This window comes from Rhea pennata, chromosome 5 (genome assembly GCF_028389875.1).
Source record: "Rhea pennata isolate bPtePen1 chromosome 5, bPtePen1.pri, whole genome shotgun sequence".
Taxonomy (NCBI): domain Eukaryota; kingdom Metazoa; phylum Chordata; class Aves; order Rheiformes; family Rheidae; genus Rhea; species Rhea pennata.
In genome coordinates, this window is record NC_084667.1 from 69,831,431 (window position 1) to 69,856,681 (window position 25,251).

Here is a 25,251-nt window from a genome sequence, read left to right on the forward strand (position 1 = left end):
AACCAGATTACTTTAGAGGATTACAAGTTCATTTGGATTATCTAAAAATAACACCATTCAAAGTAATATCCCTATTTAAAAAATTAAAGTTAAAAATTGCATTAGTCTTTCACAAGTCTCACACCATCTGCTTCTTAGGGCAGGGCTCTGATCAGCATAAGTGCTACTGTAACCACTCCTAAATAATGCACTATAATGAAACAGTGCATTAATAAATCAATACAAAACAGCTTGATGGAGCACTAAGTGCAGGTTTGGTTGGATCCGTCTTACCTGTAAACAAGCGAGTCATCGTAAGTACCGTTGTACTGGATTTGGAACATACGTATTCCAGGTATATTTCTTTGAAAATTAAATTTCAGCAGAGCAGTAGACGATGTTGCTTCTGCCACTACTACTTTCTTATCTTGGCTGATTTTAGTATCCCCATTACTACTGCTTGCATTAGAGCCTGATTTGGTGGAAGTCGAGATATCTGAGGAACCAGGGTCAGGCTCGTGGATGTGATTAGTACTATTCAGCAAATGAGGAAGTTTGATTATATGAAGGTCCACTGTTTGCGTGGCTTCCCCAGCTGGATTGGAAGCAATGCAGGTGAAAGAACCTGTATCCTTTACCGTAGTTATAACGATGTCTAGCGTTCCATTATCGTACACCAAAGACCTTGTTGCATTTGAAATAAGTTTGCCCTCAGGTGAAATCCAGTGAATTGCTGGTTCTGGATCCCCCCGGGCCTTACATCGCAGCGTCGCCCTTTGGCCCTCCAGGACTCTCAGCTCGTGGGTGTGCCTAGTGATGAGGGGAGGCTCACACAGGAACTCTTCCTCTGGGATTGACCAAAAGTACCGACCAGACAAGAGTGGAGGAGAAGCACAGGTCTCCAGGTCATCTTCTCTGGAAAGACGCCTCAGCCACAAAAGCTCACAATTGCAGTGCAAAGGGTTTCCACCAAAGCTTAATGCAAAAGTAGAGGGGCTGATAATTCCTGAGGTTGCTAATACCTGAGCTCGCTGAAAGAGAGGATCAGGTGGTAGCTTCTGCAGTTTGTTAGATGTGACATCTAACCTGGTCATCTTGTGGAGGTGGGAGAAGGTCCCTTTAGGAATATGGTCAATCATATTGTGGTCTAGACTGAGAGTGTGCAAACTAACCATCTTCTCCACAGCATCCCACGGGATGGTTTCTAGATTGTTGTAAGACAAATCCAATTCCTCAAGAGCTAAAACATCATCAAAAGCTGTGGAAGAAATTAAAGTCAGCTGGTTGTTGTTAAGTATCAAGTGATGAAGGTTGGAGAGTCCACTAAACATGTCATTGGTGATCTTAGTCAATCGGTTGCTGTTCAAATGCAAAGCCCGCAAATTGCGCAAGTCAGCAAATGCATGAGGTGTAATAAAACTTATTGTATTCCTGGATAATGTCAGGTCCACAAGGCTGGTCATATTGGCAAAGTCTTTCCTTTTAATATTTGTAACAAAGTTGTCTGCCAGCCGTAATTCCACAGTCCTCCTGTCAATGTTTGGTGGAACAAATAAGAGCCCTTTCTTGGCACAAAGGGTTGCAAGATTCGGAGACAAAATCTGACAGACACAACGCTTTGGGCAGATTTGGGCTCGCACTGCTATGCCAATGAACAGCAGAAACAAAAGCAGTTTTTCCATTGTAGATCAGGTTCAAGAGACTGAAAGAGAATAAATTTCTGTTAATATCTACAAGATAAAGCAAATTTAGCATAAAGAATAATAAAAAATGACAACAAACTATCTATGATTAAGTCATGAAACTGAAGTTCATATAAGCATGTTTTGTTCTCCTCTAATTACCTGATATCTGATAATTACCTGACAATTCTTCCATATTTTGCCATAAGAACTTCCACAGCATCTTCCATAGGAACTATGGATATTCATATCTATACATACACATACATATACACACATATAACTATTTATATGCAAATCACCAAGCAATTTGGTAAGGATTGGTGGCACTGTGCATTGTATGAATAGGACCTTTTGAAGCCTCTTCTACTTGAATTGAGGCTCATCTCAGACTTGCAATATACCCTCGTTCCATTCACCGAGCTCACAAATGGATGCTCTTGACCTCGTGATCTGGAGTTACTTTATGATAATGCCATTTATGCATTGGAGATATAAGGAATGATTCATGTGCACTTTACTTGCTAAGCTAAACCTCTCAGTGGCCTCCAAAGCATGACAATTCAATTGGTTTATAAGCATTTCCACTGAACACTTAAGATCTTAATGTTATTTTCAGAATCAACTCAAAAAGAGCTATTTTATGTCATTCAAAAACAAAAATACAAATTAAAAACAAGAAAAACCCCAACAACAGAGATCTAAATAAAAATGGAACATAGGCTAATTTTAGACTGTTGCTTTTTTCCCTAATGCCACAGCCAGCAATGCTGCATTCTCATCCTAGAAATTCTGACAGTTCAATTAACCTTATCTTTTATGTTGCTGGATCCAAGATCTTCACAGAGTATGAAAACAAAGCAGATAAGAGTGCCCATACCAGTTAAATGAAATCATCTATCAGTGACTATTCTAAAAATTCTGGAAGTGCCACACTGCCAACTTCTAAATATGGAAGACCTTCAACACACCACACAGAGGTTGATAAAAAAAAAAAAAAAAAAAGTAATAAATTCCTATATACTTCCCGCTTCCAAAAAACAAGGAACATCGGAAGAAGCACAGTCCTCCTGAGAAATATGTATGTATTTACGGAGGAATCTTGCAAAGTCGTAAAGCAACTGATTTCAATAGGACTCCACATTTGAAATGAAATGCTCGTCTCACTTTGGGATGGGTAATATTATATATGTACAGATGGGATTATTCAGACATGTCATCATCCTAGAAATGTACTAAGAAAAATCATCCAAAATAAATTATCATCCTAGAAATGTACTATGAAAAATCATCCAAAATAAATTAAAGTTTCACAGCTAACTATGAACAGGAGTCTTGACTCCTCAAGGACCTTTAACACCGGAACAGTAATTAGTGCTCCTACTGTCCAGTCCATCCGTAATCCACCCACACTGCCATGCAAAATTAAGAGCCAACAGCTGCAAAGAGGATGGGTGAAAATATCAGCCTCTACAGCCAGCTTAAGGAAACTGTATCTTTTTATCACTACTGACTCCAACCTTTAAGTCCATACCAAAAAAACCCAAGAGATCTTCCTCTGCCAGTTCTAAGTCCAAAAGGGACTGCATCACTGAAAGCATGGCCTATCGTTATTTCAGTGTTGGGAGCCATCCCAGCTCCCCGGTGAAATCTCGGCAGGCATGGGTTACTGGTAGTCAATATATTCACGCTTAATATGCCTACCAACATCAATTCACTGTTGCCTTATCAAGACATGTACAACAATGCAGGTGCAGAGGGTTTTCCTCCCGCAAGAACAGGGAACTGGCACAATGTCCTTCCAAACAGAGAAGACTAGAAAACGGTCATTCATCATGACATCAATCTTTTGCCCTATCACACTCCAGTGACGCTCGCTGAAGAGAATCAGTATTTATCTGACAACTGGAAAAGGATATAAAAACAAATTTACTTTCTATAGCCAGCTGAGAGTGTAATTTGTTCGCTATAGAATCCAATGTTGCACCAATTTATATTGGACCCCTTCAGCGAAAACCGGCCATTCTATAAATGTACCAATTAAATTTGTTTCCTTTTTCTTTAAAGTCACGGGAGGCAGACCGTTCTTTTCAGAAACTGTAAAACTTCAGAATGAAACCTTTTGTACCTCTGTTGAGAATAACTGCATTAATTTTGCCAGCAAACAAACTTCAAGGCAATGTTTAAATACATTCTGCGGATTAAATTTCATACCTTCTGTGTCAGCATTATATATTGGGATGATTCCACAGCTGAAAAGAGAATTAGAGGGGAATTCTGATACTGATCAGTGGCTAAAGAAGAACTGCAAAAATAACCTGTTTAGTGTATCTTAGAAAAGCAGCTGCTAACTCCCCGAGTACGTTCTCCTGACCTGCTCCTGAAACAGCAGCTGTGAGTCAACGGAGCAACAGGGTTTATCCCACAGCCGTGAGTTGGCAGCCAACGCTTTCCACATGCGATTCTTCTCTTTCTACTTAGATCTTCCATATAGCACATTCAAAATAGACTCTTCCAGCTTAGTGACATACGCGCCACAGCTGCTAACACCCCCAAACTGTCTCAGTTTGGGGACAACATACTAATTTAGATTTACTAACTTAATACTGCTAATTTAGACTTTTAGCTGTAGCAAAAGTAATATGCTCAATATTTCTTGGATTTAGCCAAGTTCATTTAAAGAGCTATACAAGATTAAAATAAAACCAGAAAGGTTAAAGCAGATTGCAAAGCTTCTGATAGCTTGGAAATGCAAAACATTGCAAAATCAAAGGATGACGTAAGAAAATGCAGACTTGAAACATACCTGAAATGAGCCCCTCCTCTCTGCCAAACACCCAGGGGCTTCCACCACTAGCTTAGGGCAGCTTGGCAGAGCCTCCTCAGCCTCAGTACATTACCACCTTACTCGCATGCTCAGGCCAGAGTGCAACTAAATTTGGGTCCTCTCATTTCAATTTTGTGTAAAGGTTATCAGAGGGCAGGTTATCTGAGTGCAGACTAGGCCCCAAGAAGCCTCTGGGATCCCAACCTTCTCCTAATTGAATTAGTGGAACATACTGTGTCAGCAGCTCTCCTTAGCTCTAGGTGCACATGAAAATGCAAAGCATTGCCTGAGCTTGTCTGGAGTCAAAATAAATACAGACGTTTTCTACATGCTGTTTTTTACCCAAGACTCATCCTCCTGTCTAGGAGGCTGGCTGACCAGCCGCTCTTGGATGTCCTCAAATAGCACAGCTTCTGATGACCTGCACCACACACAGCTTCCCCGTTACAAGTGTCGGTGATGCCCCACGTCCGCAGTCCCACAGCAGACATCACACCACTGGTGCCCATGAATACTGTACATAACTCCTGAGTAAGACAGATGGTGGAATTTGATATTTGGGCTGCCCGGCCTCCCCTTCCGCATGCTCTCCGAGTTGCCAGACCCACACTCTTCTACCATTTCAGTGAGTCTGTTTGGCAAATAAGCTAAAAATGAACTCTTCTGTTTCTGCACCACCTGCTCTGCTTCATCCCACCTTCTCGGGCTCCGATGCGCAGAGCCGAGAAGGCTCTCTGGGCCGGGGCTCAGCTAAGCCACATGAACACCGTGCTTTGCCCAGACTGTTAATGAAAGCCAAGACAATTAGCCTTGCCTTTAATTAACTAATTAGTTCTGGAGCAGGGTCACAGGAATACCCCCATATTGTTACCAGCTGTGGAGCTAGATGGCTCAGGGCTCACCCGGGGATCTCTGCTGCACGCTGCTAGATACAGAACCGCTGGGGTTGGAAGGGACCTCTGGAGATCATCTAGTCCAACCTCCCGTGTCGGAGACGTGCGCCTTGCTGTTCTGCGCTCAGCCTGACTAGCGCTGTTGACGGCTGGGGTGAGGCACAGCCACGACGCAGGAAGGAGCCAGAGCCCCGGCACGCTTTGGCTTCTGGCACGCGTCGACCCGGGCTTCTCCCGGGCGCGGGGCAGGCGCGAAGGAGCAGCGCGGCCCCACGCGCTGGCAGCACTCCCCACCCGCCCGCTGGCCAGCGGCGGCTCAGCCACGGCACCCGCGGGCCGCGGCTCGGCACCGCGGGAGCAGGGGCGGAAACGCCGGCTCGTGCGGGCAGACGTTTCGGAGCAGGGTTGGAACCACAGGAACAGGCGGCTTAGGAGACTAGGCAGCACAACAAGACGCTTCTCCTGAAGATCAGCCAGACTCAGCGCTGCTCCTCCCAGCCAGGTCAACGGCAATCCGGTAGACACGGTCCAGACCGTCCCATACGTCCTCTCCACTCCCAACGGACCTTGCTCCTCATACAAGTAAATCTCAGGGACGGCAACGCTGACACAGCTTACAACTCATGGTAGAAACCGGTTATAAATTGAGCAAAGCATTACCTTGTTACTTGCTTTAAAAATTTTAAATAATGTTGGGGAAAACACATGACTACATTAAAGCATGTACGCAAATGCTAGTTTCGCCCGCTCGCACAGGCTCTCCGAAAGCATCCGCCAACGGCCAGCGCCAGAGGAGGAAACCCGGGTCCGGCAGGGCTGTCGCCTCTCCAGGGCTCTCTGAGGCAGAAAATGAGAAAATGAGCAGATTTTTCACCCCAGAACGCCCAGTGTTGCGGTCTGGGAAGCTCAGCTGCAAACTGGAGCTTCCAGCAGGCAGTGAGAATATTTAATCTGGCAAAAAAAAAATAGCAATGGGGGAAAGGAGGCCAGAAACGGGGCAGCAGGGAGAGCACAGCGGACTCGGAGGCTGGCGACTCGCAGGGCCGCGAGCTGCGGCGCGTGCTCGCGGGGCCGGGACAGCCCTGCCCTGCGCCCCCGGCTGCCCCCGCGCCCCCGGCTGCCCCCGCTTCCCGCGCGGGGCCTGCCGGGGGCTGCACCCGGCTCCTCGCCCCGCGGCAGCGCCCGCCGCTGCGCCCTGGCTCCGGCGCGCCACGAGCTGCAGGCGAGCTCAGAGCCCCATCAGCATCGTCCTTCCCGAAGAGCCGCGCGGCCTCGCCGTGCACCCCCTTCTTCCGGGCTTCTCTGTCTGTAAGAAGCTTGGGCAAAATTTTTTGCACTATAAAGTGCTTGGCACAACAATAGCAAAAATTAATTAAGTTTCCAAAGGCCGTTATCAAGGGCAGTGAGTATATGGAGTAGCATGAAAGCACTACATGCACCAAAAGCACGAAACACTATTTCCGAAGCATTAACGCTTTGATTCACATATATAGCACTTTTTTTGTACTCTCATGTGCACAGGAAGCCTTTCCCCAAAGGAATCAGTGATTATGCAAACTACTAGGGAGTCCTTCACTCAAGAGCTGACAGCTTTCCTAAAAGACACTTTATAACAAAAAATCCATCTCCTGAAAATGCCTGTGCATGATTAAAGAAATGCAGGCCTGCCCTTACCAGCTGATGCAGGTGGATTTCAGCGCTAAACTCGCTGGACAGCTGGTGACAGCACGTCCCAGCCCCGCGGGGTAAATTGTCCGACCAGCCAAAACCACGACCGCATCCGAGCCGGAAAAGCAGAAGGTGTCACCAGGGAAAGGCCGGAGCTGCGGCGCAGGGGGTGAAGGGAAAGCGAGGCAGGGGCCGGAGCCCCGGGCGGGCGCAGGCGGTGCCGACTCCCGGGAGGCACAGAGGCGGGAGGCGTCCCGGGACGGAGGCGCCGCCGCCGGGGCGCCCTCTCCCCGGCTCCTGGCCACCGCCGTCCCAGGGTGGCAGCGGCGGCCCCCGGTGCAGCTCTTCACAGCCCATCTGATGTCATGCTGCCGCACCGGCTGCCCCAGAAGTTTCACTGCATGGATTCACTCTAAACATACCCCATGCTCGCTTATTTTCTTCTTTAATATCATCTTTAGTTATACGGGTAAAAGAGGGTTATATCTTGGGCTGCACTAAAAAGGTATTATATTTATTAATCACATCAATTCTCCACACTTCTCAGCTGTCATTCTGCCGTGGAAGCTGTAATTATGTAACAGAAGAGACGGCTTGTTTGACTTTTTATTCCCCATAGCTCATGGGTTTCATCAGCACCTCTGTTTTCTTAAATTGTTTGTAACCTTCACCGTAATTTGCAAGTTGTTACTTGCACTTATTTTGTCTGCTAATTTTCTTCTGACCCATAAGATTAGAGGGTTTTGATATAATATTTTGTTTGAAAATCTCATCAGTGTAAAACAGACAGATGATGCATCAAGGGCTCCAATTGCAAATTCTTGCTACCTTGGAGTAGGTGCCTAGGCCCATAACTCATCACGTCCACAGGCTCTGCTGAAAACTAATGCTCCGCGTCTTTCTGTTGTCTTCCCACCTCACAGATGACCCTTGTCACCAGGCAATAAGACAAGCTGACTTCTGTGTCACCTTTAATTCAGGACGCAAATTCTTTTCTAGAGATGTCCAAGTCCCTCTAGCTAACTTGGAGCAGGGCTGGTGCAGATGCACAGCAGGACCTTGCAGGCACAGGTTCTGCAGGAGCACAGCAGACTCAGGTTCTCTAGGAATGGCATTGCTGGCGGTGCCGTAGGGACCTGCTCTTTCCCTTCCCAGCAGCAGGAACGCGTCGAACGAGAGTTCCTTGCATGCCTCCCTTGGCACACACTACCCTGCTGCCGGCCATCCTCCACCAGCAAGGACGGCCTGACACCGGGGCAGAGGGGCAGCTTGCATCCTCCAAGTGCTGCTGGGAGGTCCCTTCCCTGGGAGCCTTTCGAGAGCTGCAGCCGGGGCTCCAGCGGAGGTGGGGAAAACCTCAGCGTGTGTTCTGCAAAAGCCTTTACAGAGCTCAGATCAGCAGATCTAAGCGCACCTCAGGCAGGGCAAGGAACGAAGGGGGACCCGGATTTCCCCAGGAGACTACAGTCCCAGCAGATCTCAGCTCTGGTCACATCTGCCACAGGGCTCTCCTCAGTTTTGACTGCACCAGGCTGGCTGCTGCACATCCTCGAGAGCTCTTCTCGCAGCCCCCACGGCAGCACGCAGCTCCACCCCGTCATCCTGGACAGACATGTTCTCCGGTGCCCAGCTCAGGTGCCAGCGCGCAGGCAGCCGCAAGCTGGTGGCACCGCCGTGTGAGCTGGGCGCTGCACGTGAGCGCTGGCCCCTTCTGTCCTGCCTCCGCTCTCCTCCTGCCCCTGTTTCCCCCCAGCATTTTTCCCCACCTCTCTCACCAGGTCTCACCTATCACTCGCCCACGGTGCATTTTTCAGCCCCATTTTTTCAGCCCTCACTGCAGCAATGTCCTAGCAGAACGTAAGCACGATTCCTTGGCTGGTCTAGATTGTCCAGATGGCTAGCGCGTAACCGCTAGACAAGTCCAAACTGTTTGTCTTCTAAAATCAGACAAGCTCGGGAAGATTCAGCCCACTGCAGCTGAGGAACTTCTTGATTCGCCCAAAGAGCAGCTTTTTTAGAGGCGCTTTTCACAACACATGCCAGACTAGCAGAGAGAGAGAGATTCGTAACAGAAATACTACAGCTATCAGGAGACTGGGACATCTGACCTTGCATTTTGCTGCTGGAAGTGGCTTACCATCACCTGCAGGAAGGCAACGCAAAGCGAACGACGCGGCTGTACGCCCACGGCTGCGCAGGGGAGAGGACAACCCCTTCCGCACGCTCTCCGCTTGCGCGTGCATCCCCCGGCGCGTGGGGTCTGATCGGCGCCCGCTTCTCCCCCCCGGGGAGGCCTGGAGCAGGCAGCGGCGCGGAGCAGAGCCCGGCGCACCCGGGGGCGGCTCCCCCCCGCCTCCCTCCCTCCTTCCCGGGCAGCCTGCCGCACCCGCGAATCCTCCCGCCCGACGCCCTGCGCGTCGCAGCTGCGAGAGACCGCCTGCCGGGACGGGCTTTCTCTCGTGCGCTCCCCTCGCTGGGTCCTCCCGGAGGCCTCCGGCCCCACTCGCGGCGCCGCGGCTCCGGGGGGCAGCCGGGGATCGCCCCGCGCCCGGGGCTCCTCGCTGAGCACCAGCGGGAGGGAACGCTGCGCCGAAAGCGATGCAGCACAGTCTGGGCAAAACGAGAAGTCCAATCTCTGTGGAAGTGCAAATAAAGCGTGGGGGAGCTGGAAAACGTGAATTAAGAGCAGCAGCTAGATAACAGACTAACGAGCAGGATGCATCGGAGAGCCAACGGAGTCCTGCACGACCCAGCAGAGCTCTTGTCCGGAGGGAGGAGTGCACGCAAGGAATGCCCAAACGTCGTTAAAGTTGTGCTGCGCAAACCGGGCACACGATGCTGCTAACGCCGCTTACCGCGCACGCGATCGACCCGTTGAAGCACGCGAGGTCCCTGCCTGACGGAAGAAAAAACCAAACACACGACCAAACACCCCAGTAATCCCCAAGCAATGCACCGGGAACCGAGCAAAGACGTGCAAAAACGGCGCGCGGACGGCCGAGCGCAGCGCGCCGCGCGGCAAACCCCGGGGGAAGCGTGGCCCCGGCCCCGGCCCCGGCCCCGGCCCCGCGGGCGGCGAGCCGCGCTGCGCGGGGAGAGCGGCCGCCCTCCCGGCCGCCCCACCGCCCGCGGTCGGCTGCGCTTCCACCACCGCACTGCCTCCTGCAGCTGCTGCCCCCGCTTGCAGCGCACAGGTCATAGCCATTCCCAGAAAGCCCCGAAACTGGAGAGGAAAGCAGGGGAATTCTCCATCCTTTTGCTTTTAAACCACTGTATTTTAAAATTATTGCATCCTCAGCAAGATCTGAGCTCAAAGTTCACCAAAGCTAGACTCCGATATTTTGCCCCTCTTTATTTTTCATATACGGACTCTTTTTTTTAAGTTACAGCCTTGACCTGTTTTTGGTGCCGCGGTTCGTTAGGCTCAGCTGGCTATACAGCCGGGTTCGTGCAGTCAGCTACGCTGTGCAAGATGCATCAAACCCACGGGCTGCGAGGCTTTAATTTCTGTTTCACACCTAGCCGTTTTCCCAGAGGAAGTCGTGGCTGTTAACACGGCATCCCCGATGCCTCTCCGCCACAATGCAGGGCTTCATTCCCGGCCCCAGGTTCGCAAGTGTTGGTAAATTTTGAGTTATTCTGCTATGTGCTGGCTGTGAAAAGATGTATCCAAACACACCTATGCTGTTCCTCCTTCACCAGCGTTTCTGAACATTCGCACTCCGGTTCTAGGTCCTTTACCTGTGAAGGAATGAGCTCCTCGCTTCGTCTATAAAGAGCAAGGGAGAAGTCTGCGCTCCTGTCTTGCCCGATGGAAAACCCAAGGAGCTCTGTCTGTAGCAGCACTGTTACTCTGGGTTCAAGTAAGTATGGCTGAGAGCGCATTTCGGCCTCTTTTTCACTATATTTCCTCCTCATCCTTGAAATAGCAGCTCCCGGTAATATGTTCTCCTGGTGGAGCAGCACTGTTCCCAGAGAAATCACCGGCTTCCTCAAGCAAAACTAAGCAATTTTGCATTAATAACTACCAGCGAGCAAATCACCTGCGTTACCCACTCCCGCCGCACACATTTCTCTTTCCGCTTTCGCAGCAGGAGGCACGCACGGAGAAGGAGCAGACGCCGCAGGTCCGCGAACCGCGCCGGGCACCGCGAGGCGGAGCGCCGCCTGTGCCCGCGTCCGCAAAACCCCGACCACGAGCTGCTCCCTCCGCGGCTCCTCGGGCCGCGGCAGGGCGGGAGGAAGGGACCGCAGCGGAGCTCCCTCCGCCAGCACGCGCGAGGCGGCAGCTCTCGGCGGCGGGACGCGCGCTCCTCCCGAGTCTCCAGGCTTCGCGCGGAGCTCCCCGCGCGCCGCGACCACCGCGGCGCCCCGCGCAGCGCCCGCCCCGTGCCATCGCCCCGCGGCGCTGGCGGCCGCGGGGCCTCGCAAAGCTGCTCCGAGCGCGTCCGCCGCACGCCGATCAGGAGCTCTGGTCAGTTTTTAAATTCAGAAGCATCAAGCTACTAAATTTTTCAACTACTGAGATATTGCCATACTAAATAATACATAAACGTACTAAATACCGGTGTAGTATCAGCATTGATTGCGCAGCTCAAAACTCTGAACACAACTAAGCGAAGAAAGTGAATAGTTGTTTCAACAAAACAGCATTTATCCTATCAAAACATTTTTATTGAAGCAAGATATCACGGCATTTTCCAAACTAAGTGTTTCTGCAACACCAAAACACGACAGAAACGTGAAGGGGTTTGCTCTGACACGCCTCTGCCCCAGCTGCTCCCGCAGAGCGCTGCGGCGGCAGGGCTGCTCCGTCCCCGGCGGCGCGGCGCAGGTCGCGCTCCTCCTCTCCGAGTCCCACTGCCGACTCACCCAACGCGCTCCGAGCCGGGCCGGCGGCAGAGCTCTCCCCGCAATAAGTCACCGGCTCGCTTGCTGCTTAAAAATGAATTAAAGTCATCTCAGAAACTACTGGAACACATTGCATCAAATAAAAGCGACATTAGCTGGAGCTTCATGATCAATACCCAGCGCCTCAGCCCAGACGCTTAAGGTGCAGCGTTAGCATGAGCAGGCAGAGATGAAGCGTAAGAACGGGGGATGTCGCACAGTCCTAGTAACAAGCAGGGCTATGAGTTTTTTCTTTAATGCAAAAAAGAGTTCTCGAAATCAAAATGTTGCAAATTCCCAAATCCAATTTTCCTGTAAGGAAAATCTCGTTATTTCTATCAAAAAAAAAAAATATTTTCCATTCAGAAAAACAGAATGAGACATTCTGCTTCAGGTGGTGCTGACACCACTCAGAGCACTTCAGGCAGCTGGACGAGGCCCCAGCACCTCCCCGGTCTGCAGGAAAGGGTCCTGCATCCTCCCGGGAGCAGGGTCGGCTGCCGGAGCCGCGCGGGCGCCCTGGGCACGTCCTTGCTCCCGAGCGCGCCCGTTTGCACGCAGGCAGCCGTGAATTAAAGAGCGCCGATTCCAACGCCAGCACGCGCCGCTCGGGCGCTCTTCTGCTCTTGCCTGCGCATCCTTCCTGCGCTTTTCGGTGTCGGCGGCAATGATAAAGCGCTCTACCTGACAGTAACAATCCGCACGCTGGTGATTTACATCTTGGAGAAATCTCTGATTTTACAGATGTAAATTACTTTTGTAAAGCATCCACCTCCATGAAGCTTGTCAACTAACACGGCTGACTGTGCCTGATATCATAGAATCATAGAATCAGTACGGTTGGAAGGGACCCCTGGAGATCATCTAGTCCAACCTCCCTGCTCAGCAGGGTCACATAGAGCATGGTAGACAGGGTTGCATCTAGGCGGGCCTTGAAGATCTCCCGAGAAGGAGACTCCACAACCTCTCTGGGCAACCTGGTCCAGTGCTTCGTCACTCTCACAGGGAAGAAATTCCCCCTCACATTCAGGCAGAACTTCCTGTGCTTCAATTTCTGCCCGTTGCCTCTTCTCAATCCACCTCACTGTCCACTCATCTAACCCACACTTCCTGAGCTTACGTAGGAGGATGTTACGGGAGACAGTGTCAAAAGCCTTGCTGAAGTCAAGGTATACAACGTCCACTGCTCTCCCCACATCTACCCTACATCTACATCTACCTGCTATCAAGCAGGATTTCCCCTTGGTGAATCCATGCTGGCTACTCCTCATCACCTTCTTTTCCCCCATATGTCTCGAGACGACATCCAGAATGAGCTGTTCCATCACCTTTCCAGGGAGGGAGATGAGGCTGACCGGCTCCTCCTTCTTGTCCTGTTTGAAAACTGGAGTGACACCAGCTTTCTTCCAGTCCTCAGCCACCTCTCCAGTTATCCAGGACCTTTCAAAGATGAGGGAGAGCGGCCTGTCAACAACATCCGCCAGCTCCCTCAGTACCCGTGGGCGCATCCCATCCGGGCCCATGGATTTGTGGATGTCTAGCCTGCCCAGGTCTCTAATCCTATCCTCCTCAACCAAAGGAAAGTCTTCCCTTCTCCAGACTTTCTCCCTCACGTCCAGGCTGCAGGATTCCTGGGGGCTGCCCTTAGCAGTGAAGACTGAAGCAAAGGCGGCATTCAGTAATTCTGCCTTCTCTGTATCCCTTGACACCGGGGCCCCCGCCCCATTCAGTAGTGGGCCCACATTTTCCATAGTCCTCCTCTTGCTGCTGATGTATTTGAAGAACCCTTCCTGTTGTCCTTGACATCCCTTGCCAGACTCAATTCCAGCTGGGCCTTAGCCTTCCTCGCCGCATCTCTACATACTCTGACTGCATTCCTATAATTCTCCTGGGTAACCTGTCCCCTCTTCCACAGTCTGTGTACTTTCTTCTTATGTCTGAATTTGGCCAGGAGCTCCTTGCTCACCCATGCAGGTCTCCTGCCCCTTATGCTGCACTTCTTACTCATAGGGATGCACCGCTCTTGAGCTTGGAGGAAGCGATGTTTGCGTACTAGCCAGAACCCCTTCTGCGGGAGCAGTAAATTCTGGGAGAGAAAAGATATATGGGTTGAAGGAGGAAGACAGAAAGGGCAACAGCGTGTTCAAGTGGTCCAGCCATGCAAAAGCAATCTTCCAGCTTCCAGAGCTTCATTTCAGCTGCCAAAACACAGTGAATTCGTAACACTGGGGGGGGGAGCAAGATAACGCAGTGTGTGGCCTGTCCCAAGGTGCCAAAGCAACGACAAACCGTTCTGGATGAGGCTCTGGACATCCAGGCATAGAGGAGAGTCTCTGGAAAGCGCCCGGAGACGGGCAACACCCAGGAAAGCGCAGGGACACCTGTACCGTGCGGACGCCGGCTCCGGGGATACCTGGCTGATGGGCGTCCCCCAGGGAAGCGAAGCCGAGGCACGGGAGGAAGGCAGGGAGGCGCGGGCAGGCGGACGAGGCGAGCCGGGCGGCAGGGCGACGCCGCGGCCCCGAGCTCTGCCGCTTCCCCGCACGACGCCCGCGCGGTCGCGGCGCCCCGTGCGCCACGGGGCTCGGCCAGAACCTCGGTGAGGAGCATCGCGTCCAGCCAAGCGTCGCAGAAGAGCTCCTCACCCGCTTCCCGGCGGCCGCACAGGCGGCGCGGGAGACCTCCTCGCCCCGCAGGCAACGACGCCTTTACGCCCGGTTTCGCTCCCAGTCTCCCCAGTGCCACAGGCTGCTCCCAGCACCACTCGGCAATGGCAAGCAATGCAGAAATCGCCGTCGTGGCCGGAACGGTGGCTCAGCCTCGCGCGGGTCAGTAACCGCGTGTTCGCCCTGGCAAGTCCAATACCTCAACAACGAGATCAGCAGCTTTCCCCCGGGGGGGGGGGGGAGCGGGTCAGAACACAAAGTTTTCCAAAATATGATTTTGGCTAAAAAAATTTTCACACTTTGTCTTTCCTTTTTTTCAGTAAAACTTCCTAGCATACAACTTCATTAACAGAAGACGCTGTTCAGCGGAAGACTGGACCTGCCAGACTAGGTCAAGCCCAGGGTTAAACGCCTCTGACCAATTCACAGCGCGTGCTGCAGAGGAAACGGAGGAAGCAGAAACCCCGTGAGCCCCACCAGCATCAAAGAGCTCCTCCCCACGCCAGTCCTGCAGACGAGCGGCGAGCCAGGCGCCCGCGGGCGCTTCCCACTGCCCCCGCGCCGGGCGCTGCCGGGAGCCGCGGGCCCGGCCCTGCCGCCGCGCCGCCAGCCCGGCAACACGCCGGGTCCGCGGGCGCAAACCACCTCCGTGCCCCCGCGCAAACCCTCGGGCGCGGGGGCGGCACGGCCAGCGGGCCTGGAGCTGCAGCCGGCGCCCGCAGGGCCACCGCTGTCCTCGGCGGCTTTCAACACAACAGAGGTGGAACTTCAATCCCACGAGAAATTTCAACATTTTAGCCTCCGAGGGGGAACAAAAATAGAAATAAAGGCTAGTCTCTAGAATGAAGATTTGCAAACAGAAAAGCTTGAAAAGTTCAGAATAATATACCTAATCAATTAACTCTGATAATTTTGAAATTACACATTATACTAACTAAAGCACAGAGAGGCTAATAAAATGCCTTGAAATTTCCCACCTACTTATTCAGCCAAATCTGCGTGCACTTGTGAAACCCCCAGTGCAACAGCATCTTCTGGTGGGCAGTTGTTGGGCCACCACGTTTCCTGTCCCCACCGGCTGCAGGGGAGCTCCCTCCCCTCGGAGAACGCAGTCCAGATCTGACCAGCAGCTCCTCGCCTGCCGCTGGGGAACCTCCGAGTGACACAGCCAGCGAACGAAGTGTGGAAGCCCCAGCTGGCACAAGAGCAAATACGCACAGGGATCCCATCAGTTATCTTCCAAACAGGTACGGAAGCACTCTACTCAGGCGCCCACATGGACCTGGGATAGCCAAAGGGAACATACACCTATATATCACAAACATGATAACACCAGGATGTCCTTTCTTCTCACAGAAGAAGAGGCGGTTTAGCATGAAAATCATCCAGAGTGATCACCGCATACATGACTGAGCCTTCAGAAGATCCTGGCATCACTGCACAGAGGAATCTGAAATACATCATGTCAAATCTTGACGCATGTCACTGACAGCACATACACGAAAGAGACAGTGGAAGCTGCAAAGCCTGAACGACATCTACCTGAGGCACTTAACGGTACGGTAGGACATAACGCAGAAACGCACTTACGCCTGCGGTGCAACCAGCTGCAGCAACTGCACTACTAACCAGGGCAATTTTTGTTCAGAACAAAGCCAAAGCAAGAAAGAGAGAGTGCACGTTGGAGGAGTTGAGCCAAACTTGGCACATCTGATGAAGTGTTCCGGGTCTGGGGCCACAGACCATCTGATGGAGACTTGCTCCGGAAAAAAGCAATGAAAACGTCTCTGCAAAGCCCCAGGTTCACCTTGGAGTCAGCACTCTTGAAAATTTCAAATAATATATGGAGTGGAAAAACCACTACCTGCCTGGGTTCTTGTTCTGGGTTACATCAGATGAGGGCTTTTGGAGCACAGGAAACTTTAAATTTATCCACAGCCAAGTATATTCCCATGCAAAGGGTCTGGGAATCATTCAGGAACTCTGCCTCTACCTACAGAAAAACTCTGCACCAGCAAAATTTCTGTTCCACTTTAATAGTACAGCTCCACCAAGGAGCGTGTGCCCTTTCATTAAATTCAGGGGACTGCTCTTTTAATAAAAAGGCTTTATTTTTAAAAATTTCTGCATGCTGCTAAAGTGAAATGAGCCAGCAATGTGCCCTTGTGGCCAAGAAGGCCAATGGCACCCTGGGCTGCATTGGGAAGACTGTTGCCAGGAGGTCAAAGGAGGTGATTCGGCCCCAATCAGCAGCCCTTCCCCGAGGACGTTCTCAGCTGAAGCACCACAGCCCTCCGCGCGCAGAGGTAAATGCTGGGGCCCCGCGAAAACTGGGAAGCCAGCCTGCCTGAGCACAGGAAGCAGCTGACGGGTCTCGGCCGCGGAGCCAAAGGTGGGTCACCGATCTATTTTCCACAGATCGCGCTTTCTCATGCAAGACGTGCAGAGAGAGGAGCGGTCATGGACGGATACCCCTTACAGACGGCATCGCTGCTGCAACGTGCGCGGCGCGGGAGCAGAGACGCCCCCGGCACCTCCGGACCAGCTCTGCCTTAAATGCAGGGGGCTTTCAGGGGCCTTACTGCTTGAGGGCATCAACAGACTCAGCAAGGCCAGCACAGGGAACGCTGCCCGCTGCACCAAACCCCAAGCCGAACGGGGACTTCTGCCTGGTCTGGTCTGGTGTGTGTCCAGGGTGATCCTGCTCAGAAGGACATCAGTGATGAAGAATCCATCACGCCCCTGGGTAAGCTCCTCCGCACCGGCGATCCCCTGTCCGTCCACACAGGGCTGAGCAATGCGCAGCAGCTCCCCATCGGTGCCAGCCCAGGGGGTCCTGGCCCCGCCGCGGCCCCAGCACGCGGCTGCTCCCCAGCCCTTGTGCACCGGCTCCTTTCAGCCCAGGAACCGCTCGGAGACCTCGTTAACCCACACCAGCCAAGGGCAAGCCCAGCCTGAGCTTCGGGTTCAGGCCCCACACCAGAAACACACGGACAGACGGGGCAGGCTCCCTCGAGGCGCCGCGTGCCTGGCTGCGGGTGGGAGAGGCCAATTTCTAAGGACATACTCAAACACTTAAGCACGCTTGTGCTGGAAGCAAATTGGCATGATCCAAGCGACCAGCTGCTAAAATCACAAACAGTTCCTGAAGTGGCTGCTCAAAAGCCCTGCGCACGCTCCGCATCACGGCAGTCTCCTCTCCATGGCATGGTGGGGTTCTCTTGCCATGTCGTGGTGGTCCCCTCTCCACACCATGGCAGGGTCCCGGCTCCTTCCCGAGGGCCCCTGGCCCAGGATGGGCAGCTCCTGCCAGCAGACTCCAACTCGAGGAAGGTGTGCGGTGCATCCAGCTCTACCACCCTGGACACCTGTGCTCAGAAGGAACAGCAATCATCAGACACGTATAAAGTGAAGAACCCAACAGCTCTCCGTCACCCAGTGTGCACAGGGAAGCACATGCAGGGCCATTATCTATGTTCCCGGGTCAGATTTCCTCACAAAATATCTGACTCCAAGGTGATGGGCACTGTCTGCCAACGGGATGGACATGAAGCCTCCAAGGACCGTGGTGATGGAGCTGGTCCGCTGCGCTGTACTGCTGGAGGGTCAGGAATTTAACCAGCCCCAGAAGGCACAGTGCACAGTCATTACATCCACACGTGACCCGAGGATTTTTGGCATACTCATTCAGAGTACTTTTTTGAAGAATTTGGCCAGCATTAACAATCAATTTTGATTAATCAAAATGCATTCTTCAGGAACTAAAGTATTCACTAAGTGAGAGAAAAATACTAACTTCAAATCTATTTGTCTTACAGTAGGTGAGTGGAAAAATACTGCTCATAAAGCATTCAGATATTACATTAATAAGTCTCTCAGAAGGACCCATGAGAAAGTGAGTACTTAGGCCTTGAGCAGAGAGTCGGCACAGCCTGCAATAGTGGCCTGGAGCCACACACTGAACAGCGAAAAGAAAGCAAAATATTTAATACATCCTGCTTAGGTGAGCATCTTCTGCCCTGCCTGTGAAATAAGGCAGGAGGCCTGAGGACTGATGTGGAATGGAAAACTATACATTGACATATAGTGAAAGAGTGATGCACTGGGGGTCTAATGCTGCTGCTGTCTGAACACCTGACTGCAACCACAGAGTACTTTTGCGGTGAAGGCAGGAGAGCAAATGGGTATGCATGAACATACCAAGCAGCAGATTCAAGCTCAGGGTCTGGCACACACTTTGCATAAGTCTCTAGATCAGATTTGTAAATGTAATTGGCCGTTTCAAGATAGGGGCATACACCTGATGAGATTTTCAAATGTTTGCATCTATTTGACCCCATCTGCCCGGTTAAATATCTTCACCAAATGGGTCTCAGTCTCCCTGTTCCTTACTTTCCCCAGAAAAATATGGAAATAATTCTGCCCTTCTTGAGTGGTGAGCTGCAAAGATAAATACCAGAAAACTGAGGCACAGAGTTACATGGTTCATGGTGTGTAAATGAATTCCCAGGACAGACAGGCAGATCTATAATCTACCTGACAGAATCAGATACAAAACCAGTAATGAAAGCACGAGACCGGGGTGTGCGCAGCGAGGAAACGCAGCACCGGGGTGCACGGCGACGAAAGCACGAGACCCGGGGTGTGCACAGCGAGGAAACGCAGCACCGGGGTGCACGGCGAGGAAAGCACGAGACCCGGGGTGTGCGCAGCGAGGAAACACAGCACCGGGGTGCATGGCGACGAAAGCACGAGACCGGGGTGTGCGCAGCGAGGAAACGCAGCACCGGGGTGCACGGCGAGGAAAGCACGAGACCCGGGGTGTGCGCAGCGAGGAAACGCAGCACCGGGGTGCACGGCGACGAAAGCACGAGACCCGGGGTGTGCGCAGCAACAAAAACGTAAAGCTGGCTGTGCCCGCTGCAGGGCTGCAGGGATGCTTCACGGCGCCGGCACCGCCGGGTTTGCCCAACCAGCCACTGGCGCGAGACATTAACACTTCCAAGGAATCAGCATCGCTCCACTGCGGAAATGCTCCACAGTGGAAAAAAATGTGAATAAAAGCACACAGTCATATCAGGAATAGACTGCTATACAGGACATAAACTATCTTGCTTTTTTCCAAACTTAAGTACAATATAAATAGGATAAATTGAAATCAGAAGAAACAGCACTATCAAAGAGGGAGGCCATTAGCATGACACATAAAAACAAAAGGGGGGGAGGCTTCATCGTAATTAGACTTCCAAGTCTAAACGCTGGGGTTTTATCTAAGTGCTGTAGAAATAACTCAATTTCTCTGCTCCTTCATTTATGCAGAGTCTACAAAATTGAATGAAAAATAAACTAACAATGATTTACTCCAGATGGACATTTATTATCTTAGTAAAATATCCTGCAATCATTGCAGGGTTAACTGAGGTCTATTCTTTTCTGAGTTGCTCTGCTCATTCATAGACATACAGTAAATTAAACGATCCAAAAACAGATGACATGTATTAGGGTTGCCTCTATACTCATCTATACATCATGTATGGATGTGACTCATGAAACATACACTGGATTTTAAGTTTTAAAGTTCAATTTAACATCAATTAATACCAGTTAAGAGACTGTAGATCTCTCTTATGAAAGAATGTATACATAGTATTTAAATCAAAATGGATATGGTTAAATTACTCATTGAAATATTAAAATATTTTAGGATATGATATGTGTTTACAGCAGTCTCAAAACTTCAAAAACAGAACCTAGGAGTCTCAAAGAGATCAAATATTTTTATCACAATAGAGTGATGAGCTTAGGTGGAATACATGTAATAAAAGAAGGATAACAAGAGCTGAAATGGAAATTTGTTTTGCAGAAGCCAAGAATAGTAAATGATTTATATGCAAGTATTTTAATTTATTTTCAGGCTGAGCGCAACTTATCTAAAGTCATCAAAAATTAATAGGCCGTAGAAAAAGGAGTTTTAATAAGTTCAAACTTAGGGACACACAGCAAGGGCATCTCCTCTCATTGCTATTAGCACTGAACTACTTAATTAATCCACCACGTCATCCTGCCCGAGCAACACCCCTCCGCCGGACCTGCAAACCAGCTGCGTGGCTGCAGCTTTCGCTGCTGTGAAGCAGTCAGGGAGGTGATGGTGGGAACCAGGGAACCCCAGTTCTGGGTGCACAGAGACCGCCCTGCGCACACCTCGGGTGTGGGCACTAGCAGAGCGGGCCGCCAGCACGGCACGGCCAGAGAGCCCACCATCGACCCCAGCCCGAGCCCCTCCGCCTCCGAGCCTCGCCTCCGGAGCGTGCGTGAGCGCCTTCGGAGCTCCAGCACACCCTTCGACAGCCAGAGCCGTCACCAACATCCTCCCGGCGCCCCTCTCTGCAGGGACCTACGCGCCAGACGGCACCGGCAGTGGAGCTCGGAAGAAACCAGTTCAAAGAAATGAAGACCAGGAACGAGGGCTGCTGGGAATGAGAGACAAGAACAACAACGGAGATGGAGGAACTCAGTGCCCCAAAGCCAAACCTCACTGGCAGAGATGCACAGCCCTGGAACACATTTGAGCAAGGATTTGACATCTCTGCACAAACAGCTGGATTCAGGAAGAAAGGAGAGCCATAAAAGGTAACTGTTTTCTCAAAAACTGTTGGCCCTGAAGCCACTGACTTCTTGAGTAGTTAATTGCCCTCCAAGCAACTAAACTAGATGAGTGTGAGCTGTGAAGCTGCAGTTTACATGCCGCATGCCTGGAAGAAGTGAAACTTTTTAGAGATAGGGTTTCAGACGAGACTGTGATAGGAAGCCACATCCTCGGAAGAAAGCCTGGCTGACTGCAGCATGAATTACAAGAAGTTCCAAAAGACAGGAAATTCATGAGATGTGGGAGCATGCAATGAATCAAAATACATCCAGCATTTGAAAAACCCCATGACAACTGCAAAATGCATAATCATCTTACATGGCTTGTAGTTAGTAGCAACAGTGGGCTAGAAGAACGCGTACCGAGCACACTGAGCGAGCGCAAGGGTGGCAGCCTCAGCCCGTGTGCCTGCAGAAGCTACTCCCCAGGGAAGCTTCCTGCGGGCCACCAGCAAGAGAACTGGAGAGGCAAACAAGACAAGTCAGTCCTGTCTCACTTGAACACTTATGTCCAAACAGGAACCCTGTGGCCAGGGTGGTGAGGTTCAGACTGGTGATTGCTTCTTCTCAACTGAAAGTTAGAGAAGAACTGGAACTGATTTTGTCTAGAACAACAAGCCAACATAGCCAACATTGAGTTTCAGATCATGCCTTTTCCAACTTTGATTCAGAGAGTGTATGTACAAGGGATGCTCGGGAACATAAATGTGGGAGACCAATGCCCAGATCACTTTAATGACATACACAAACCAACACGGGAGGACAGAGCTCTGCTCTCAGTAGCACTTCTCAGAAGTTCCTCTGCTTGCAAAACAGAAACTCAAAGGGAGGCCTGACCATGGAGTAAGCCTGGAAACATCACTGTTTAAAAGAAAAGAAAGTAAGAGCTTATTGAACACATGTGCCAGTTGTAGTAGCAGTGGTGGAAATGGATGGATCTCTTTGTTTCTGTTTAGATCCAAGGGAAATCAATTGGCAAACCAGAAGGAACATTTTTCTCTACCTACCAAGGGTGAGAGTTTCAGTGAAATAGCAGAACCTACATTTTTTAAAACTTCAGATACATCTGTCAGATTTAAGCAATTTTGTCTAAAAGAGAAACTTTCAATGTGCCATAAGGGAGAAACTATTTTTGCAACCTTCCCTTTGGCTCAAAATCTGCTGCTGGGATTTTTTCAGGAGGTAAAGCTCCACATGCTTGAAAAAACTGACGGCTCTAAAATACATATTTATGGTTTCCTGATATAGGAAAAAACAACAGAAGAAACTAACGATAAGCTGCAGAAAATATTAGCAGAGCTCAAGAAGCAGGACTTGACTGCGCAGGCAGACATGCAAATTCAGGATCAGAGTCACAGCCAGGAGAAAGACAGAAATAAAAGGATGCCCCAGGTAGAGGCCGGCAGTTCATGCCAGCCGGGCAGCGCAGGGCAGCACCAGCCGCTGGGGAGACAGCGCTGCAGGCAAGGCACGACACAGCGCGGCATGGCATGGCGTGGTGCACCATGGTGCGGCACGGTGCTCCGTGGCACGGCACAGCACAGCAAGGCACAGTGTGGCATGGCACAGCACAGCACAGTGCAGCACAGCACAGCACAGTGCAGCACGGCACAGCGCAGCGCAGCACAGCATGGCATGGCACGGCACAGTGCAGCATGGCGCGGCGCGGCACAGCGCGGCACAGCACGGCACGGCGCAGCATGGCACAGCACAGTGTGGCACAGTGCAGCATGGCACAGCACAGCACAGCACGGCATGGCGCGGCGCAGCACGGTGCAGCATGGCACGGCACAGCGCAGCACAGTGCAGCACGGTGCGGCATGGCACGGTGCAGCATGGCACGGCACAGTGTAGCTTGGCACAGCGTGGCACGATGCAGCACGGTGCAGCATGGCACAGGGCAGCACGGCACAGCACGGTGTGGCATGGCACAGCGTGGCACCGCGCAGCACAGTGCAGCATGGCATGGCACAGGGTGGCACAGCACAGCACGGTGTGGCATGGCACTGTGTGGCACAGTGTGGCATGGCGCGGCATGGCACTGCGCAGCACGGTGCAGCACGGCACAGGGCAGCACGGCACAGCACGGTGTGGCATGGCACAGCGTGGCACCGCGCAGCACAGTGCAGCATGGCATGGCACAGGGCGGCACAGCACAGCACGGTGTGGCATGGCACGGTGCAGCACGGCGCGGCATGGCGCAGCGCGGTGTGACACGGCGCAGCATGGCCTGGCATGGCGCAGCACAGCGTGGCATGGCACAGCACAGCGCAGCACGGCGCGGCACGGCGTGCGGGAGCCCACAGCCTCACCCCCGCTCCGGTGGGAAAAGCCACCGCAACTGCTGGCAGCAGCCCCCGTTCTGGGAGCACCTGCTGAACCTGTTCGGCAGGCGGTACAGGAATAACTCGTACGTGTCCCCGCGATTCCAGAACACAGGAATTAGCCCTCTCGGAAAGAGCGAACAGCAAGTTTGCAGAGAACATGGCAAAGGCTACAGCACACCGCTAAGCCCGTCCGCAGCGTGGCCAAGGACCGACCCGCGGCCCACGCTGCCCGCTCCCGCCGGCTCTGCCGCGCCGGCGGCACAGCACGCAGAGGCAGCGCAGGAGCGGTGCCAGCGGGACTGGAACCCGGCGTGCTTCAGGGAGCACGCGGGGCCACCGGGCACAGGGAAGCTGGCAGGGAAAGCTGTGCTGGGCAGGATGAACGCGCAGATAGGAAAAACTGCAAAAGTCTCTGAAACTTAAAAAATTCATCCTGAGCAAAGGTCTCTGCACGAGATCAGGACGTGAGAACCACCTAAAACAGTCTTGGACATATTTATACTTAAGGACAAAGACTTCTTTTTTATGTCAGATTATTACCCGACAATTGCAATATCGCACAAACTCACACCAAAACAGTCACTGCATGTATGAAATCTCTATTTACCAGACACGGGATGTCACAAGTCGCTAGGCGCGGCAGCTGAACGGAGTGCGGCGGGGCCGGCGCTCGGCGGACGGCGGCTGCGAGCACGCCACGCAGCGGGCCAGGCGCCGCGGGCGAGGAGCGCCCGCCGGCCCCGCGACGGACCGAGCCCCGGCAGCAAAATCGCCCCGGGCGGCGGCGGAGCCGGGAGCGCTCGGCCCTCTCCGCCGAGCCGAAGAGAGCCCGGGTGCAATCCTGCTGTCACCAGGTGGAACCCCTCTGTCCAGCAGACAGTTGAAAACCATCCTTCCTGAACTGGTAAAAATGTGGTTTAATCTAACGGCATTTGAAAAAGACAAAACAGTCAGGGACGAACCCCAGGTAATGCCCCGAACCGCGAGACGCCGCTCCGCGCGTTGGCTCGGGAGCCAGTGGGCCATCGCCACTCCATGAAGTACAGAGCCCACGAGACAGGTTTTGGAGACAAACGGGAGACACTTAGAAACATATTTCTGATGTGAAAAGGGGGCCTGAAACTGCAGTCCTGGGGGTCAGCCCCGCGGGGAGGCAGGGAGCTGGACTCAGCAGAGCCCCCGAAGAGATGGCGACGGCCACAGCCGAGGAAACCCAGGGACGCCAGAGCCTCCCCGACCCCTCTAATGCAGGGAACGCTGCTGAGATGCTACCACAAACCTCCGAGCAACCCGAAAGCGTTTTCCAGGCGTGGAAAGGGACCGAGGCGAGGAAAACGGACTCGCCCTGCGCGAGACATGGCTGGAGCCGAGCGAGCCAGCCTAAGTGGGAGGCTGAGACAGAGGGTCTCGGGAAGAGAGGTAGCCGGAGCGCCTGGACCCTGCTCTCAGACGCTCGTGCAAATGAAACAAACATCTTCCACCATCATCCCTCCTTGAAGGACCCCAGGGCCCCCAGCCAGAGGCAGCCAGAACTGCAGCAGTGAACCGCCGCGACCGGGGGGAGGGTTCGCTGGGGCTGGGGCTTGCTCGGCTTGCTCCTCCGCCCGAGCGGGAAGAAGCCAGGACAGTGGCCAGAGCAGCACTGCACCTCCAACGGCGGGTCCTGCTTCCTGC

At 52.4% G+C, this 25,251-nt stretch overlaps 1 protein-coding gene across 1 annotated transcript in view; it reads right to left on the reverse strand.

The window, feature by feature from the left end:
- LRFN5 (leucine rich repeat and fibronectin type III domain containing 5) overlaps positions 1 to 25,251 on the reverse strand; it is a 44,115-nt gene that overhangs the window by 1,882 nt on the left and 16,982 nt on the right. The window contains exon 2 of the mRNA XM_062577032.1: positions 274 to 1,681. Coding sequence (XP_062433016.1) covers positions 274 to 1,661 — 1,388 coding nt within the window. The 5' untranslated portion in view covers positions 1,662 to 1,681. The remainder of the gene's footprint in view (positions 1 to 273; positions 1,682 to 25,251) is intronic.